Source organism: Brachyistius frenatus, unplaced genomic scaffold, assembly GCF_029030835.1.
Source record: "Brachyistius frenatus isolate BFR_SWC_R1_liver_20210118 unplaced genomic scaffold, ASM2903083v1 Contig_157, whole genome shotgun sequence".
In the NCBI taxonomy this organism is placed as follows: Eukaryota; Metazoa; Chordata; class Actinopteri; family Embiotocidae; genus Brachyistius; species Brachyistius frenatus.
Window position 1 is genome coordinate 351,382 of NW_027210756.1, and position 21,658 is coordinate 373,039.

The 21,658-nt window shown below is 40.2% G+C and overlaps 1 protein-coding gene across 1 annotated transcript; it reads left to right on the forward strand.

The window, feature by feature from the left end:
• The first annotated feature begins 720 nt into the window (after positions 1-720).
• ubash3ba (ubiquitin associated and SH3 domain containing Ba) lies at positions 721-20,188 on the forward strand. Its single transcript, XM_069716415.1, has 14 exons — positions 721-1,391; positions 13,867-13,920; positions 14,125-14,311; positions 15,396-15,594; positions 16,390-16,559; positions 16,660-16,868; positions 16,982-17,126; positions 17,283-17,403; positions 17,507-17,629; positions 17,773-17,865; positions 18,392-18,536; positions 18,618-18,724; positions 19,205-19,314; positions 19,419-20,188. Exons 1-14 carry the CDS (start codon positions 1,264-1,266, stop codon positions 19,554-19,556), a joined length of 1,929 nt encoding a protein of 642 aa, XP_069572516.1. The 5' UTR covers positions 721-1,263; the 3' UTR covers positions 19,557-20,188.
• The last annotated feature ends 1,470 nt before the right edge of the window (positions 20,189-21,658 follow it).

Here is a 21,658-nt window from a genome sequence, read left to right on the forward strand (position 1 = left end):
CCTTTAAATGTGTTCAGCCAAAGGAGAGTGTCATATTTCCACTAATCTCCATAACACAATTACACACTTTTCTAATGATACACAACTGTGAGATCGGTTAAGGGGAATAAAGGTAAGTTATACAGCCCACAATGTCACTGCAACAAATTTCAAAATAAAATGCATGCACTTCAATGTAAATAAAGCTATTTGCATTACACTATTTTTAATCTTTTAATCTTTAATCTTTTTTTGCCTAGCTCACATGAAACTGTAAATTAAAAGAATAGACCATTTATAATATAAATAAAAAACTGATACAATATCAGTTTTCTTTTTAAGCCACATTGTGTCAGCATATGATGTCATCACAGGCAAATTTCAAAACAAAATGCATACATCTAAATATAGGGGGAAATAAGGTGTTCAATTATATGAAGACTACAAACCTATGACTTTCTTGACATTAATTATACATCGTTTGTGGGATAAATTCAGTGGGTTGCTGTGGCAACTGATAATGGCGTACTGCTTCCCTTGCCGTTCACTGCGCATGCGTGGAGTGTCGACACCCACTTTCGCAGACAGGAAGTGTGACCAACTTTTTCCACCATCCAGCGCCTCTTCGCCACTTTTCATCACACTGACTAATAATCTGATTACTTTTACTGCGCATGTATGATCACAACACCGAGAAGAGGGCGTGTTCGTTTTACCCCCTTTTTCCGCAGAAAAAATAATAATATTTGTTTGCGCTCTCACAAACGGTGTACTGTCCCTTTAACTAAAGGGGCCGCGCAGCTGGAGCTGAACCTTTTACAGGCTGAGCCCCCGCTCACTCAGGATCCATTCATAAATAAAATATAATCTGGAGAGGAAACATCAGATTTTTCATTCAGGGGACCGGATGCGAGGAGCGAGCAGGATCCAGAAATGTTCACCTCGGTCGGGCACTGTGAATCGGGGGCACGGCTGAGAGAGCTGAAGTGACTTCCCATGGCTGAGCCCCCCGCTGATGGTTTTGACTTCATGTGCGAGCCGTGAGGAGGCAGCCAGATCCGGATCCGAGCATTCAGACAGACCCGCAAACCATGCTCGTTTCTTCGCAGGGTTTCGCGATTTCAACGTGCTTCCGCTTAACCCAAGTCGCCCTGGTTTAAAGAGCCTGCCGCCTCCATCCTTCCTTTTTTCTTTCTTTTTTTTCCATCTTTTTTTTTTTTTTTTTAACAAATGAAAACACATCAGGGGAGCCGTGGAGCTGACATACCTATGGAGCAGTGAATTATGGCGGCTAAAGAGGACCTGTATGCCAAAGTGACCCCGCGGAGGCAGCGCCAGAGCCGGCCGAGCACCGTCAAACATGGGTCCCCTCTGGACGTGCTGCTGTCCATGGGCTTCCCCAAGACCAGGGCGTGAGTACACCGATGCACCGTCCCAACACACACACACACACACACACACACACACACACACACACACACACACACACACACACACACACACACACACACACACACACACACACACACACACACACACACACACACACACACACACACACTTCCAGCAGCCTCCACTGAATTCCCACTCCTTGTCAAAGTTTCCTTTATCTGCCGCTGCTTCAGCGTCAACATCAGCAGCTGACCGGAGGCACCTCTGCAGCTGTTGTGAACACATGTCATGGCCTGTGGGCTCTTTTCAGATGACTCCTTTTAAACGGAACTTTTTGCTCTAGAATCCACAGCCATAGTGCATATGCTCCACAGCAGGGTTACAGCAGGATTTGATGGGACTTATTTCGATGTTTGTGCCAGATTCCTCTTCAACACACTGGAAGTAAACTCACAGAAGTGTAAATTCACATTTTGTGGACAATTACATGACATAATTGATGCTTTTTTTGGGGGGTCTTTTTATATGGTTATACAGTGTTGAAGGAGGTACTTAACACATTTCAAGTATAGAGGATTAAAAGTAAAAGTATGTTTGACCAACAAATGCTCAGTAATACTACCTGTCTGTGTGTTGTTTGCAGTCTTTCCCCACTACTAAAGAAAACTGCTGGAGATGCTCAGTGTTGTCTGAGGCAGGCGTCTCACTCAGCATCTCTGAGAGAAAGGGAGTTTGTTGTGCTAAAGCCTCATAATCAACAACAGATTAAAAGTAACAGAAATATAAAAAATATTCAATAACTTAATTGAATAGAATATGTACAACATATTCATCAAAAACAGAATAAACTGTGGAAATAAAATGATAGTCAATAATATATACAGTTTGCGTTTAAGGATTATAATGGATTAGAGTAGGTTGTTTTTACCGAGAATTTCTTAAGGAAGATTGAGAACTTTTAAGCAGTCTCTGGCGCAACGTTTCAATATTTTTGACACAAATCAACAGAAGCATTTCTCTTCTGAAACCAGAGACAAGATATAATACAAATATTCAGTTTAAGACGCTGTGTATTGTCAATGAAAGGGAGAGTAACTATAGAAGTGCAGGATGCACATTTATGTTGTAAAATGTGCTTTATAAAACCCATTGTTGCCTCTTTTAATCTTGCTAACTAAGCCTCTTAGCAAAGGAGCTGTTTATCAAATATATACTGTTTATCTTTAGAACCAAAATGCTTCAGTAACCAGTTGCTTTATAATTTCTGCATGAATCTTTTCACACCAGAATACAGCAGTTGATATGATACTGAATCAACTTTTAAGTTTTGCACAGCTCAGTTTTTATGTTTCGACCTCCGCCCGCTGCACGAACTCTACCGAATCAAATGATCTATAATCTTAATGTCCCCTCATTGTTTGAGTTGTCAACGACTCCCACATTATATATTAACCCCTATGATTTCAGCACCCTCATCTCACATAAAAGCCTCTCTGCCTGTGCTCTCTCAGGTATTAAAAGAAATCTGAAATAGTTCACTTTTGTCTGTGTTGATCTCCGAGCGCCGTTATTAACCTCCACATCTTTAACTTGTTTCAGTCTGAACTGTAGGATATAAAACTGTCTTCTAATGTGATGTAATGGATGAAAATTTCAGCAGAGACTGTTGACAGTTGTCTGAGTTTTGCTGAGGAGGCCAAAAGTGTTGAACAGCCTTTCTTCTTGTAACTACACAGGTACAGTGTCTCCAAAATTAAGCCTTTTTATCTTCCGCAAAACTGATTCGGGTCATCCAGGCTTTGATGGTTCCAGACAGCAGCTCTCTCTGCTGCTGCTTAAGGAACCGCTGCAGACAAAATTTGTGACTGGGTTTTGTTATATTTGCAGACACACATCTATTATTGATGGAATACACTTTGATTTGATCGAGGTTATAAATTTATAATGAAGCAGAATAATTTAGCGTCATTACCTCCAGGCCTGTCGGGTCTGATGTTAGAGCGGACATCATAACAATGACAGAAGATAATACAAATAGTTTTGAAATACAAACATGTACATGTGAGCACGGCTGAGGCTGCCAGGTGTTTTGTGTGTTTGTTCAGTGTGTTGTGTGACGGGGCTGGTCTCTCTGATACAGTAGTTACTCTACTCTCCCTGTATCAAACAGCAGACAGAGATAGCGACCAGCTAGTGAATGGAAGGGAGCATTTAGCAGGTGGTGGAGAACAAATTGGAGCCACAAAGAGGGTGAATTGGACTTAAACGTGGCAGGGGGAAATAAGCAGGACTCCAGATGAGTGCAGATGTTGCTTTGTATGTGATTGTAACTGATTGTTAACACGTTCATTATATCTACTATATAAGCTGACACTATACTGTGTGTCAGTCCTAAATTGGCAAAATAATTATATCAATTTAGACAAACATTAATTGCCAGCTTTCAATGCAGTTACCTGATTCAATTACAGTTATCTCTGTTCTAGAGACATGTTTCTCCATATGTGCTGACTGTCATGATGCACCCGGTTGCAGGAAAGTATCAAAATAAACATCTGATCTTCGGGTTTTGCTATCAAACCTTTTCCTGGATCTTGGAGGGAGAGGATGAAGGAATACTAGGGAAATCAGTTATCAGCCATAGTTTCAGGGAACAAGGGATTCATTGTGTTTGAGTAGGGTAGCATGAATTATGTACACACACTCATACATAGAAATGGGCCTTCTGTTTTAATTGGGGGGGTTTTCTTTTTCTGTTGAGTCATCTAGGAATTGAGCAGCATAATCAGATAGGAGCTGGATGGACAGTCTCTCTCCCTCTGCTGATCGTGTCTGACGGTCGGAAGCAGTTTTGGAAACTCATCCGTCTGAGAGCATGAAAACACAGGGAGGTTATCTCTCTATGTTGCTGCTCAAGGTTGATAAAATACCCAAAGATTGCCAGAATAAAACACAGGACAGGATCTAAATGTCTAAATAAAACTGTCCTTTTGCAGTGTGTCCCAGCGGCTTCTTTTAAGCTCCACTCAGCCATCTCCTGTTGTGATGTACACTAATATAAATTCCTCTAAGAGCTGTGAGGATGGCCAGGTAGACTTTTGACTTTAGACTTCATTAATCCCACAGTGGGGAAATTTAGTGTCTAGTATTGTTGTGATATCATATCTTGGCATCGAGTCTCTTTCACACTTGGAAAACTGCCTCTAATTAATGGTTGGCAATCTGTCTTTCCTTTTATGTATAAACAATATAATCCCTGATGTTTCGTAAAAAACACTTCCGTGTAGCGTTGTTATAGTATACTTTCCACAGTATTTCCCCTTTTGTCCTTTTATTGTGCAGTCTTACCAGTGTACTTTACGTCTCAGATAGGTCCTTGCTTGATCATCATTTATCTTGCTTTGGAGCACGAGTCCTCCCCGACCTTCGAGACAGTATTCGACAGGGTTTGTCTGTCTGCGTTTAGAGAACATAGTTTGTGTAGTGGTGCATGTATGGAAGGACTATTTGAGTTGTACAAAGCCTGGACCGTGTGTGTGTGTGTGTGTGTGTGTGTGTGTGTGTGTGTGTGTGTGTGTGTGTGTGTGTGTGTGTGTGTGTGTGTGTGCGTGTGTGTGCGTGCGCGTGTATTTTAAATGTCTTGCTTGTGTCCAAAATAAACGACAAAGGTCACTGAAGCGTTTCTCTGAACTTGTGCGCAGTTTTTCTATATTTTAAGGAAGTGAGAAGCTGAATTATCCTCCTGATTCAGACAAAGTCAAAGAAAATTCTTGATGCCAAAGATAACAGATGGCCTTTCTGCGGCAGTTTCTTGTCATGTCATGTCATGTCATGTCATGTCATGTCATGTCTTCATGCAACACTGAGGACTATTGTGGCAATTGTGAGCAAGGGAAACAGGAAGTTGATGATGACCAGAATGTACCATGACAACTGCAGTTACAAAGATTAAGGAGAGAAATGAAAGGTTTTTAAGCCATTTTGCTTTTTCTATCTGGTATTAACAAAATGTACAAAGAAGCACTGCCTCAGAAGTGCCTCAGTCTACAACACAGCAGTGTCATGTGATACTTTAGACCAATCACAGATGCTGTTGTGTGGAAAATTCAACTACCACTCTTTGGTCAGAGAGCCGATGCTCCTTCCTTTTCACAGGAACCTAAAGTTTATTTTTTGCCACAAACGTAGATTAGGACTCGATGTGCCAACAAATAACGTCACATAAATGCTTCTGCGTGCGGGAGTAGCTGACTGAAGATAAGAAACTCAGGCACCACGAATATTGGCAGCTAAAAGTTGAAATCAAATGATTTTAGATTTATGTAAATATCAGTTCTATACGTGGATGTTATGGGTCAATTGATGGGGGAGCAAAGCAACCTGTCACTGCAGTGTTGAAAGAATTAGGCAATAATTTGTGGAGAAGCATGATAAGCATGTCAGCGATGCTTCACTGATACAGTGACTGATCTTGCACTTCCACTCACATTATATAATCATATTTATTGTAGTTTAAGTATTTGAATATTATTAATTTACCCGATTGATTGGTTAATCTGTAGAGCGTCAGAAAAATGTAATTTTGCTTCATGAATTACTGACATTTTCCTGGGAGTGTTTTGTTTTTTGCACTGAATATGGTGTTCAGTGGGGGATAAACTGTATTTAATTCAGTGGCTCCTCTTAGAATTTGAGATTATGAAATCTTACCTTAGTCTATAGTGAGCTCCAGTTAATACAACACCGACAAAATCCGAATATTAGCTTTTGTTTTGTATTCTTTAAGCACATTTAGGCACAGTTAAAATTGTCTCGAGGCCCTATTGTCTGCTTTGCATCATGCCTCTCAAATGAAAAATCAAAACCGCTGTGGTTACTGAGCCATACTTCACGTAGCTTAGATAATACCATGTACGGTAAATTCACAATTCTTTTTTTCACCCTGTCTGCTTGTGAAGTCTTTTGTGTGTTTCAGAGGAAGTCATTGCACACGCTGACTGTGGGACACGATTCACCTCCCTACACCAGTTTCATAACTCCTGCCTTCACCATAACTACGTGTGTAACTGTTGTTTGACATGCAAAAAAAAGCATCAAGTGAGACCTTTTAGCTTATGTGAAACCTCCACATAATACATACAGAACACAACTTATGCTTACATGTGACACGTTCGGTGCCTGCGCGTGCAGCTTGAAAGAACAAACTCTGAGCTTGTATTCAAGACGGCCAAGAGGAAGTCGCCCATTTACGGAAGTGGCTTGTGGCCTTTACAGAGTGCTCTGTGGGGATGTTAGTTTGAGGGCGCCTGAAGCAGGGGATTCACATTAAGAAGTTTGGTGTACTTACTGAGTTATCGTGTTTTTTTTTTCAGTAAAAGAATCCTGAAAATTTAGCAATGTTACTAATAAATATATGAAAGAAGAATAGGTAAAAAAAGCTTTAAAAAGTTTATGTTGAGGTTTTGTGCTTCCTTAATTTCTTGACAGATCACTTTTCAGCTCATCTGTGTGAATTTGGAAATCCAATTTCTAAGCTTGATTCGGGTTGTTTTCAACATCATCCATGGCTGCATCCCTCACACACAGTCTGTTTGCTCTGCTTCGAATGACACATCCTGGGACTTTGAGGAATGTTTGTGTGATGCATCACAACGTTGGCAATGTGCCTTACTTATTCTTAGTGAAACATTTGCTCTGTGCACTTTGAACGGTTTCACTGACGTCATGCAGCACTAAAAATAACAGCAATACTAAAACAGCGCTCTTCATTTCAGCTTTGTTAGAAGCATTTCTAATCACTTGTTCAAACTAATAAGGTTTACGGACACAATAACCAAGTGAACGACCGTCCTTTAGTCACACAAAGGCTCACACAGTTCATCTGCTGGTGTCAGTCTCTGTCTTGCTCTGTGTGACCTCGTGGACTTTCTTGTACAGAAATAATGAAGTGAGGAGAAGCAGTTCAAGACAGCGGCTGTACATAGCTAGCTTTGTTAAAGATGTGATACTGAAACATTGCCTCGCAATGTCGGCTTGACAGAAAAGCTTTATGAGCATAGAAAACGGAAGGCTGACCTTATTAGTGAATATGCTGAGCCTAAACAAAATGTTTGGTCGATACCACTCTCGCGTCAGTATGGTATATATTAAGCCAATTAGCTCAGTGTAGCTGAACACATCTCAGCATGGGCAAATAGCTTGTCTGTGTCCAAAGTGTTAATACCTGCAATTACCACTAAGGGTATCTAACCAACAGCTTCTAAGTTTTTGAATCCATACATGAACTAATATATGAAACCAATTTGTGACAACTTACATGCTCTAACTAGGGTGACCAGATCCCAATAGACCAAATGTGGGGCGAAAAGTATGTTTGTGTGCGACAATGTGGGACATGTTACCAATGCTGAGTCAACATTTTTGATGTGTCTATCTAACTAACACAGAAGACCATGAAGGTCGCAGGTTAGCCTGTAAAGGACTAAACAAATGTTGAGATGTTAAATGTAACTCCCACACTAAGTGAATGCAGTGGGCATAAAAGGAAAGTAATGTTTCACAGTAAATGGTCTTATGTGTTTCTTTGCCTGTCTGGAAATCATCTTCTGGTTTCAGTGGGACTGCATCTACAGGTCAGGATATCTCTTTTGGAGCCACACATTTCTTGTTAGAATCAATGTACTGAGTCACTTTATGATGAATTCTCTATTGTAAATTTGAGCAAAACCTCTGGAAAAGAAGGCGTAAAACTTTCAGAGAATCACCCTCCATGGGCTTCGCACAGTTATAAGTAGTTTCCAGTCTCTGTTGGAGCTGCATTTCCTTTTTGTTTCCGGTTTCCATCATATTCAGCTGAAAACTGCGTAGCTTGTGATTTTGTGGTGACTCTTAATGTTCCACCGGCCGTAGCGTCGGCAACAAAGTTGGTGGCAGACGAACCTACACTCGACCCATGTATGCACAGTTTGAATGACATCTACCACGGTTCCATGACAACAGCCTTCCCTGCTTTCGTCACAGCCTTTAAGGCATATTTAAGAAAAGTCTCTCTGAAACACTAGAGCCAATGAAAGTTTGGGACATCGTCTCAATATGTGGCAGGTCAATTATTGAGTGTTAATTATTTCTTTTAATATTTACACACTAACTCAATTACATGTATCTTTTCAATGGAGGCCCTGAACTCAATACTAATACTACAGTTATTCAGAACAGGTAGCTTTCCTGACATGAAAGTTTCTCTCTCAGCGTTGTTGGTGTGGTGATAATAAGTGGTTAGAGACGTGCGTTCACTGTTTGCTTGTGAACAGGAAATGCTGTTTTGCCTTCAGGGCTGATGTGTAGCAATGAAAGACATGACATCTATGTAGTCGAGTTTTGTCGCAGGAACTTTCTTTAGCAGCCTGGAAAAGTTCCAAGTTAGCTATAATAAACAGTCCAGAGAATGTTTACGTATATGAAATCCCCAAAACACTGCTGTTGAAACACGCAACAGTCAGCGAGAACATTTGATCTATAGTGGGGTTAAATGTGGAAGTAAGAACTGAACAGATGTGCCATATGTGGGTGAAATGAAAGGCTGTTTCCAATATCGCCTCCAGCAGTGGTGCATGTGCAAATAAAGTAAAAGCCCTCAACTAATAGTGGTCACTGTCTTTCACTGCTAGTTTGGAGCCATTTCTTTTCCAGAGTGACTTCTCTCCCTCGCTCTTTTTAGTTTTTCTTATTTTTTCTTATCATCGTCAAGCTGTGAACAGGAAATGCAGTTTATAAATAACTTGCTCAGTTCTTGTTGAGAGCAAACGAGGGGTTAGACTCAGTTATTGAGGACAGTTTGTCTAAGGCATTTCTGCTATGGTCGAATACATTTGAAGCATGAATATTCAGTTCAACAGAAATAAACTGTATCTAAAAGGTCAATCGGAAAGCACAGATCTCCATGATGTACATTTGCACATGCTTACTTATTAATTGGGCAAAGGGTCCTCTGTGACTGCATTATGCTATGAGTCAGATCATTACAGCAAGGCAAGCGCATGAGGTAATGCATGGAGGAGTTCCCTCTGAGTTAACACCTCAGTCAGAGTCGGCTGGACGTCTTCCTTTCTCAATTTGACGTGTTTGAAAGACGGATATGTTTTTTTTACTTTAATGAACCTTATTTACGAGGTCATTCATTGCATGACTAAGAAATAACTGCTTTAAAACTAAGAAGATATAAAAATGTGAAATATAATAAAGTACAACATTTGAAAATAGGGACGCCTGTAAGGGTGGGAAACGGGGTTACTCTGTTTCCAATTTGTTCAAACACATTTTTACAAACGATTACGGTTTATTGCAACAAATTTACTATCATAACAATGTATAAAACTGTAGTGGTTTCCTAAAGGGCTGTAAAAGCCTGGTTTGTGCATGATTCCGCAGGCGTACTAAGGTTGTACAAATCTTTAGTTCTGATTCATTCTGAGGAGTAAAACGACAAAGATCAATCAATGTGAGAGGCAGAAGTATGAAGAAAATTGGCTAAACACGGACCTGTATTATATGAGAGGATACAGAAGCAGGCTGTCTGTGGTACCGGCCTGGCTTTACTCTACATCTCGGGGATTAAAACCACACAGTCTGATCTGTCTGATAGATGCATCTCTTCAGCAGATATTACTCTGCCACGGATGGATTGCGATCCAATGGGCCCCCTGAGAACAAATGCGGTGTCTCTCCACTTTTGTCTGTTAAACCTGACCTTTAGTATTTTGCTGTTGTTTTTAAGAGTGAGTGTCAGTTTTCTATGCCTCCTGTCCATGCAAGGTGACACGGACTCTTTGCAAATATACTGTAGGCAAAGTAGTACAGGAAACTATCGAGGGTAATGTGTGGTTTATTTTCTTAAAGGAGAATGTTTTGCTGTCAAACATGTCAACTAACATCATTTGCATTTATGTTTGACAACTTTTAAGTGTTGGCAGAGACAGTACAATGACTTTCATATGGGTTTATCTATGAGACGCCTAAACGCCAACCTTCCGCGTTACATTTTCAAAAAAGAATTTATCTTATATATAATGGGCCCCCCGAGAACAAATGCGGTGTCTCTCCACTTTTGTGGATTTTATATATATATATATATATATATGACACATATATTATATATATATATGGCACATACTCTTAAGTAAAAAACAATAATTATATATATATATAAAATATATATTATATATATATATAGACATTATATATATTATATATATATATAGACATTATATATATTATATATATATATATAAGTAAAAAACAATAATTATATATATAAAATATATATATATATATATATAGACATTATATATATTATATAATTATATATATATATATATATATACATATATATATTATTTTTACTTATATATATGTGCCATATATATATATAATATTATATATATATATATATATATAGACATTATATATATTATATATATATAATATATATATATATAGACATTATTGTTTTTTACTTAAGAGTATGTGCCACATTACTGAGTAAAAGATTGTTTTTTTTATACCTGGAACAGGATTTTTCTCGTCATTTCAGAGGCCTAAAAAAAGAATAGATTAAATTCAACGACTTTATCTTTGTGTATGTGAGTTTGCTCTGTGACACTGCGATAAGACCTTTGCTATTATTTAATGACAGAAGGGTTCACTATCATGAAATACGACAGCAATAAGAAGCAGACAATCCAATGTTCTTGCCTGGATCGGATTTTGTGACGTCTCAGTCACATCTGCATGTAATCCCATCATGCCTTCTGGGAGAAAATCCCCTTCTTTTCCTCCTCCACACAGCACCAGGTGGAATCACTGCATAAAATGACTGTATCCAACAAAAGAGTCTCTGTTTTATGATTTACAAGCAGAGGTGGCTTATACTGTCGGGATAAAAATGGATCAATTAGGTAAAATGTCATCTTAACTGTTGTAGTCCTGTTCAAGTGAATGTAAAGGAGACTTTAATCCAAGTTTTGTCTGCCTTTGTAGCTGATATTTGATGTGTGTGTGTGTGTGTGTGTGTGTGTGTGTGTGTGTGTGTGTGTGTGTGTGTGTGTGTGTGTGTGTGTGTGTGTGTGTGTGTGTGTGTGTGTGTGTGTGTGTGTGTGCGTGCGTGTGTGTGTGTGCGCGCGCGCAGTGTAGTAGATCTGTGTGAGCCATCTGTTACGATTTTGGCCTTCCCATCCTGCACGCTGTGCTCTGTCAGGGCACTCTGCCCCAGGGTTCGGGGATTTCGCCGTATCTAGGACCCTCTCTGTGGGACCAATTTTAAAAATAGCTCATTGAATTTGAACACTAGCGCACCACAATGAACGCTGTCGGCATCATCACACATAGAGACGCCGCGATATGTCTACATCACACTGGAAGAGAAGCTAAACGGTGGCGCCACAGTGACACAGAAAACAACACTTGTTCAGTGCTATCAGTTGGTAGATTGTTGTTTTTGGTTCAGTTCAATGGTCTTTCAGAGCAGTGACAAGCAGTGCTGTCTTTTGGAACGGTACAGTTATCTTTTAGAAAAAGTACGGTGTTATTTTTCCAGAGATGTTTTGTTTTTTGCTTTTCTAATGTAGTGAATGGGTCATTAATAAAGTTGGTGTTTTATTTTCACATAATGCACACAAAACTTCAGCTGAAAGGAGATGCAGTAGCAATTTCAAAGCTTAAATGAAATGAGCCACGTACCCAAACATCCCTTTTATTTGGTTATTTACCAACAATTACATTTTCTATTTAACAAAAACAAATACACAACAATTAACCATCAAAAGAGGATTTTTTTTTTTTTTTTTAAATTTAAATTTTTTTTAGTAAGAGACCACCAGGGTATACAGAAACAACTTCCGTCAAGGTGTTCAATAATTCAGTTTTAAAGTAAGTAATCAGACACCTGTTTGCAAAACCGTTACATGCAGGCATATTCTCAGCTGCCAGCAGATCTTACTATAAACCACAAATTTAGGAATATTAAGTCAAGTCAGATTTATTTATATAGCATCTTAGCGTATTATTTACCACAAAGGTTGAACAAAGTGCTGCACAAAATCTGATGAGATAAACTTAAATATTTTGAATGGTTAAAGTCAAAACATGTAATAAGAACGAGTAAAGGAAAATAACAACAAGATTAAGCTAAAACAAATACATAAGACAGGGTTATACTTTGGTTTCCGGAGGACTTAGGCACTGTGGTAGCAGTGGGGGGTAGTGGGCAGTTATCTGACTAAAAACTGCATTTTCACAAAATTTTGGATTATAATCGTATAATAAAAAAAAATGCAGTTTCTGCCATAAAAATAATAAGCACCAAACACTGGCATAGAAGGGCTTATAGTGAAGCTACAATGGTTTGTGTGCTGCACCTGGAAAAACCTGCACAAGGATGAAAGAGCAGGAAATAGAACTCAAAAACTAAAATTAAGTTGCAACTAATCTGGGATAGTCAGTAAAAATAAATGTTTTCAGAAGAGATTTGAACACCAGAAGAGAAGTTGATGGCCTGATCTGGACGAGGAGGTTGTTCCAACGTTTTAGAGCCCGCTCAGCCCTGAAGGTCTGGATGTAGGTACAACTAAGAGTTAAGCCAGGACTGCTCCATTTAAGCACACGTACACTAACAATACAATTGAAAAATAAATCATTTTCTGTATATTAAAAGGGAAAGTTTGTGCTATTGTGTGCCAAATCCTTGCAGGCAAGGCTGTAAGTGTGTTGGATTAGTGTGTCACTCGCACTGATTGACTGAGAGGACGGTTGGGGATGGAGCGACTGTGAACCTTCAGAATTACAGCCACATCTAGATACCCTGTGTTAGTCCTCTCAAAGCTGACGAAAGCTCCTCGAATCCCTTCAGAGGCAGCCCTGCAATACAAGAGGTTTTATAAAAAGACGCTAATTAGATTTGGAGCACTCAGGAGTAATCATGCAATCAGCTCTCTTCTTGTTTCAGAAGAAGTTTATTAAATGACATAGATAGATCATGTGGCAGAACATGGACACTTCAGTTTTGGTCGATTACAATAAAACACCAGGCGTCTGTCACATATCGGAGGTCTTAAATTTGTCACATGTGGCTGATTATGGCCTGAATCTTTTATAACAGAATCATGTCCAGATTCAGTCTCAAGTTCAACCTGGGTGTGCATTGAATGCAGGGATTTGCATCTACAAGTATGTACACTTAATGATTATAGAGCCAGGTGTCTTAATATTTTCATATCCAGCTGTTTCAAATCAGTATCAGGGCATACCTCTTGAATGAATAATGAACTTCTGCTCTGAATTATTGTGTGCTTGTTGTTGTTTTACTGCTCTCCCGGGATGTTTTGTCTTTGTTCATCGTCATGTGGAAGTGCAGCAATCTCCTCCTAATAAATGCGGTCCAGAAGAGAAAAATATTGATTTTAGTGACTGTGCTTTGATCTCCTGCTCTCTTTCTCTCTGCAGCTTGAAAGCTCTCGTGTCGACAGGAGGCAAAAACGTCCAGGCAGCTTGTGACTGGTGAGAGCAGCACACACAGTCACTCACATCCTCTCCTGTAGTTATTCATGCTCAGTGGGAAATCAAATACAAACTGGTATCCACTGACCTCACTTGACATTATATTGGTGCCGTTACAACAGTGCTGCCCTCTGCTGGCCGTTCTCTCTCCTTCTTATTTCCCACTTTTTAACTCCCCCTTCTCATCACCTTTGCTCGTTCCAGGCTCTTCTCCCACCTGGATGACCCTTTCCTGGATGACCCTCTTCCCAGAGAGTACGTGTTGTACATGCGACCCAGTGGGCCGCTGCTCCAGCAGCTCTCGCACTTCTGGAAGCAGTCCCGCCTCTCCTGTGGCAAGAACAAGGCACACAACATCTTCCCCCACGTCACCCTCTGCCAGTTCTTCATGGTCAGTCTCAGCCCTCTGTGTACACTATGTCTTTATATTGGCAGTACTCACGCAGGGGAGGGGAGGGGGTGTGTGTTTGGGGTGGGGCATTTCAATTTAATTCAATATGCTTTCTTGGCATGAATGTCAGGTGGACGATGTTGCCAAAGCTTCAAGGACAACACAATACTAAAAAAAAGGAAGAGTATTGCATATATTTCAAGGAAATAAAATACATACAAAGTTAGTACATAATTGTATATATCAAATTTCAAAAGAGTACATAAAAGTGTGAGCTGTGAGGAGACGAACTACAGCTGCTGGTTGTCTCACCGGATATGACAGGCACTGACACTGACACTATTTTCTCCAAGCAGATGTTGCATTGTAGTTTTGGTCAGAGAGTGAATCAAAAAATGTAGAGTTTGTATATAATTTTGGTACAAGGTTTTGTTGTGCTGAAGTGTTGCTCTGTCTCCACATCTCTCTGTGAACAGAGCTGATGCAGCCTGTCTTCTCTAGGCAGCCAGGTCTGTCTGTGCCTGAGTCTTTACATGTCAATGTCCTTCTCATTTTAGCAAATGATGCAGTTTCATAAATACTATGCTGTCTCAAAAGCTTAAGGCCACAAAGAGTCAATTAAATTCATACAAAGTGCAGCAAAGAGAAAAAACTAAATCTAATCTATATTTGATGCTACCACAATTTGCCTTTAAAACACTCCTCAATACACTTGCACACGGTTTTCTTTTTTATTATTGATAAATGTTAGGTAGGTTGTTCCATGCTTTTTGGAGAACATGCCACACTTCTTCTGTGGAGTAAACAGTTCCCGTGTTGTCTGTCTCTGTGGGGGACAGACCATCTGCTGCAGGACTTCTTGTCCTACTTGTTGCTGCGGATAGTTCTTTTCCAGCTATATTAATGAATTTAGGACCAATCAGTTGCCTCCCTTGTGGTACTTAATGATGGACAATATTCTAAAGTATAAAGTTCCTAAAACCTTTACACTGTACTGTATAATCATACATGTCCACATGTGTTGGTATCTGCACATCTGATGCACTGACTGAGTTTCCTGTCCTGTTGTCGCCGCTGTGTTCAGTGTGCCGATGGGAAGGTGGAGGCTCTGACCGACGCTCTCCAGACCACCGTGGCCAAGTGGAAGGGTCGCATCCCCACGCCGCTCCCCTTGGAGCTCTACACCTCCTCAACCTTCATTGGCCTCTTTGTGGAGGAGCAGATGGCAGAGATGCTGAAGACATTTGCTGCTGATTTTGCCACTGAAGCAACATCTAAAGCAGGTTTGAGTCCCTCTGTGTGCCTCTGGTAAAAATCACATGAGAACTGTCTTGTAGACACAAAGTACAGTTTTAATGTTGGTGCTCACAGGCCCATTTAAAGAATTACGTTGTTTAAAGGAATACAATGCCATTTAGTGAAATATGCTTAATCGCCTTCTAGCTGAGAGTCAGAAAAAGAAGATTGTCTTGTCTGTTCAGTATATTAAAAGTTACATCCAGGAGATGTTTAGCTTATCCTAAAATGAATCCCGAAGTCTTGTAGTCACTACGAGGTTTCCAGGCAAACAGCAGAATCTCCAGGAAGTCACTGCTCCTGGCCATGAAATAGTCAGGTGTATAACACCCCACAAAAAACCAAAACTTTTTATGTGAACTTTAGAAGTAGTCATAGGTGGACTTTGTTTTACTGTTGTACAGAGCCAAGCTTGAAGTTTCCCACTGCATCAAGTATTTAAGCTAAACTAAGCTAAACATCTCCTGGCTTTATCTTTATATTCAAAACACAAACATGATATCATCAATCTTTTTAGTGACCTCTCAGCAGGAAAATGCAAAAATGTAGCCGTCCCTTTTAAGAGGCTCTCATTTAGATATTTAATACAACCAGCTATATACAGCTTGATATGTGGACAGTTGAGGAATGATTAATCTCATTTCAGGAATGAGCCGTGCAACATCGTCAGTTGACACCAGATTTTGATGACAGTGTGGAACTACTAAACAGTGTGAAAGGGACATTACATCATTGCCCTGAATGCGTATCTTTAAATACCTCTGTTCTTTTCCTTCATGCAGATGTTCATGTTGAGCCCCATAAGAAACAACTTCATGTCACTTTGGCATACCACTTTCAAACCAGTCACCTTCCAGTTTTGGAGAAGCTGGCCAAGAATGTGGACGTGGCCTCGGGCTGCGACTGGCTGGCCGTGCTCTTCTCCAGGGATATTCGATTTGCTAATCATGAGGTAGACTTTTCTCCCTTTGAAAGCAAGAACAAGCATGTTTCCGCTCTTGAGTTCTGACTCTGGCACTTCGAATTTACGACTGTCTTAATGCCCCCTGTAGACACTGCAAGTCATGTACCCGTACGTGCCTCAAAATGATGATGAGCTGGAGCTGGTGCAGGGAGACTTCATCTTCATGTCTTCGGTGGAGCAGAGCACTGCCAGCGAGGGCTGGGTGTACGGCACTTCTCTGGGCACGGGGCTGTCCGGCCTGCTGCCTGAGAACTACGTCAGCCGGGCTGATGAGTCTGACACATGGGTTGTCCACGGGTAAGGACGGAAATTACGGTGTTCAACACGAGTACATGTCATTACTGTGGACAAACTGTCGTAATTAAAGCCCTATGATTGAATGAAGTTTTGCGTGTTTGTCTGATCCCCAGGTCTCACTCCTTTCTCAACTGTGCCTCTCCGTCTAACTCTGGCAGCACTGTGGCTGGTTTATTATTTGATGGACAGCTGAATGACAGTCTGCTTGACAGTCTTGTGGATCCTCCCAGCCTCACAGGCCTCTGTCCTCCGATGCAGGTATAAAAAAAAGTCAGGCTGCATGCTGAAGTTAAAAGAACGCCATGAACCTCACTATTGTTTTGCATTATTCTTATGCATCCTAATGAGAATGTGTAGATGACAATAATTACTCCGAGTGCTGTGCAGGTTGTCTTTAATGAATCTTAATCTTAGGTGTTGAGGCCAACCAGTCAGCCATCCCTGTCCAAGATGAGGCTGTTCGTGTGTCGCCATGGCGAGAGAATGGATGTGGTGTTTGGTAAACACTGGGTCACTCAGTGCTTTGACTCCAAAGGTTGGCATGCAGGGGAGATTTTTTCCTTTGCAGCAGGCTCACATTAGACACTTTTGACTTTGGTATTTCCTTCTTTTGTAAGAGTCTCCTTTGTTTTGTGTAGGTCGATACATTCGCTCTAATCTCAACATGCCATTCAGCCTACCAGCTCGAAGCGGAGGTCACCGGGACTATGATAAAGATTGTCCGATTACTGTGTTTGGCTCCACCCAGGCCCGTCTTGTAGGTCAGTACATTTTATGTCCAGTTTGTTTTGGTGTTTCTTTACCAATGGAAATGATTATTAAATACAGTAAAGACTGTTTGACATTTTAAACAACAATCACAATGCCAGCTCATGGAACCACTGTGTGTTTTGTTCCGTCTCAGGTGAAGCCCTGTTAGAAAGCCATGCAACAATAGACTTTGTTTACTGCTCTCCCTCTCTTCGCTGCATCCAGACTGCTCATCACATTCTGCAGGGTAGGACCTCATCTTCATTGACTTCATCAATACTCTGACCACAAGTTAAACAGCATCTAATCAGGTTCCTCAGCTTGTATGGTTTAAAAGCATTTAAAATTGTTACTGCTACATGATGATGATAATGTTGGAGTTCCAGTATTAGTTTTGGGTCTGAAACCTTTAGTTTGACTCAGATCTCAGTAGGATTTGTCTGGTTATATAAAGCCTTAAAAAAACGCAATAAAACCTCTGTGGTACATAGAGACATCATTCAAGTTTAGGAGGAGGTCTAACATCTTTTTCCCATCTATTTACACTTTTAGCTTACTTTCTTTTTAATGTGGCAAAACTTTATTTCTTTTTAGAAATACAAATTTAATTTTTTGAGTTTCATGACTCAGTCATGTTACTGAGTAGAATGGAAACATAAAAATTACTTTCATTGCCCCAATAGATTTCCTGTAAAAGGAAGAGTAGCTGCACAAGTATTTCTAAGAGAAATGGTCCTTTCTGACAGCTTCTTTCTCTCTTCTAACTGCGTCAGGTCTCCAGCTGGAGGGAAAGACCAAAATCCGCATTGAGCCGGGATTGTTTGAATGGACCAAGTGGGTTTCAGGCACATGTTTACCCATTTGGATCCCCCCAGCTGAACTGGCTGCTGCTAACCTGAGTGTGGACACAACATACAGGTACACAGTGACAATGTAGAATCTTTATGCTTTTATCTGTGATGCTACAAATTACTGTAACCTCCTGTTTTTTGCCCATAGACCTCATCTACCCATAAGTAAGTTGACAGTGTCAGAGTCCTACGACACCTACATCAGCAGGAGCTTCCAAGTGACCCGCGAGATCCTGACAGACTGCAAAAACCTGGGTAAAATATAACTGTATACATATATCCAGAGTTTCACGTTAATACCAATTTGACCAAGTATTAAATATTTGTAATCTTAACTGTCTAAAACAAAAGTGATTTTCTCTTTAAGATTATAACATTTTAATGCTTCTTGTTAGCTGATATTTTCTAGTTCAAAATGTTGTCTCTTGTGGCCACTGTACACTGAACATCAGCCACTAAAATCAGAAATGAACAATACCATCTATGTGAAATAGGCCTTAGTAAGAAAGAAATACCTGACTTTACATACACAGACTAAAAACCCTGACATTGAGTAGAGCAACTGGACAGTGTAACATTATTTGAGAAGTACTTTATTTTTAGCTGATGTCCCAATCTCGGTATAAAATAGCATGTATCAAAGAATCTAAACACTGTATATTATCGACTGCTGAGGAAAGAAAGCGCGTGGTATCTGTGGAATGTGGGTCTATGTTTTTTACCTCTTTCACACAGGAAACACGGTCCTGATTGTGGCCCATGCTTCCTCCCTGGAGGCCTGCACTCGCCAGATACAAGGCCTCAGCCCTCAAAACTCCAAGGACTTTGTTCAAGTTGTCCGAAAGGTCAGATTTAGTTTCAATGCTCCTTTTCATTCCTACCCGCATCCTCTCCCAATTCCCATCTCTCTCTCTTTGATAACATTCCCATCTGTCTCCTCTTTGTGCAGATTCCTTATTTGGGTTTTTGTGCATGTGAAGAACTGGGAGAGACCGGGGTGTGGCAGCTGGTCGACCCACCCATCTTGCCTCTGACACATGGACCCAATCACAGTTTCAACTGGAGGGAATTGCTGATGCAAGACTGAAGGATGTGCTGTTAAGCTATCTATCTTCTGGCAGCCTGAACTGCTGAAAAAATATTTATTTTTAACCTACACTGCTATGAATCCAGCCCAACTACCAAAAAAAAAAAAAAAGTCTGGCTTCCGTCAAAGACATCATGCAAAAAAAATTGCAGAATTTGAAGCAAATGTTTTCAGGAATGCTCAGGAAAGAGAAAGTGCAGTTTGTGTGGAGATCACAGTAAAATGGAGCTACAGTTTGGGTGGCAGTTTGTGGCGTGTCTTTCGATGTTACACTTCTTAGCCCAAAATGTGGAGGTGCTACAAGAAATCTGGATATTTCTTGGTTGTTGATGAATCAGGTTTTATGCCTTGGGACGGTGTCTCAGTAAGCTCCTCTCTGTGGTCTCTCCTCAGGCAGAGAACCAGGTAGTGCAGAGTTTAAACCCGTTCACACCTGGCTTTATGTGTGCTGGTTGGTCGGATCACAAGTGGACAGCTCTAAGAAAGTATGGCACTTCACAGCCGGCATTATTATGCAGCTCATGTGATCACTTGTGATTGGATGTCACTTCCCTGCTATATATGCAAATAAATGTACATCACAGAAATATACAAGTAAATAAAAAAGCAAAAAAAAAAAAAAATTAAAAGAAGGGAAGACAAAGATCTTCAACAGTGAGAACTGCTTGAGTGGAGAAAAAAACCATCCAAAAGTAATGAACCAGCTGTATAGCATGGAAGCGCAGGATCATATGTGAAGACAGGAACGTGACACCAAAAGCTGCATTAAATATTTGTATTGGTTAGTCAGAGGACATCAGACGAGTAGGTGGTCCTTCAATGTAGCTTAAGACGCATTTGTGTTCATGCTGCTAAAACAATGTGATCATATGCGTCTCAGACAACCTCTTAATGTAGTCTCAGCGGAACAGATCTTAACCGTTCTTAATGCGTACAGGCGCATTCGCACCTTTTAGCGTACTTTTAGCTCACCCCCTCTGATCCGATCACCCAGAACGAATGCGAATGCCAAATGTGAACAGTCTATTAGTGTTCTGCTGCCTTCTCACACTGTGACAAGAATTAGTTGAGAAAGACTTGTACTACAGAGATATTTTTCCATGTGTCAGAAATTATTATTTAACTTGTAGCTACAACCCTCCTGTGAAAAAAAGCACATAAGAAATGTTGACAATCAGACAGGGGAGAGCTGATCTTCACTGTTTCTGGTGCAGAGGTGGGTAGTTCATTATACCGGTTTTATTCCTGTAAATGTCATATCATTTTCTTCTATGTTAACATTTGTGTGGCCACATGAGTCATTTACCCTTCCTGTAAGCCATCGTCTATGGGACTTATCTGTAGGCAGCCAAGTCAATATGACGAAGGAAAATTCATGTAATAATATACAGAATGCCGTTACATTGTTCATTTTGTCGAGGCATCAACTAAAACTTTTGCTTGTTTATCGTGACCCTGACACTCTGTAAGCCTGATAACCACAAATACTCGGTGCATTTAATTTTTTTCTTTTTGGTTACACCAGATGATTTAAATAGCTTAACGCTTAATACCAGTTATTTGCCGTATGACTTTGAAAATCTATTGATACTCTAAAAATGAATAAAGTATGGTTTTGGAGATATGAAGGCCTGCACATATCAGCTTCTGTGTTCTGTAGAAACTTTCTTCATCTTTGTAACCGGGTGGAAGGGTTGCTCATAATTTTTGGTTCTGTTTTGAACAAACTACAGGGAGGTTGTTGTTTGTCTGAGAAAATAAAATGAGCGGCCATTGAATTACTGAACAGTTACTGTCTGTCTTGCAGTTGTGAGAGTGTGCTGTTGCTGCCTCGTTCACCGACAGTAAACTTTTCACAAAGCAAAAGTAAGAAAACATAGACCTACCAACCAGGGGTGTAATGCTATTTGTAGAAGTACCGGAGCACACGAGTGCCTGCAATGTTAATTTGTGGCTTATTTTTAAGCTTGCATAACCACTGTGGTGGCAGGTTAACAGTAGTTTTAAGTTAGCCTGGATATTCTGATTGTTTTAATTTAATAAAGTCAGCAATATAATCATGAATTTGTATTGGTTGATCTGGATTACAAATCTAAAGTATA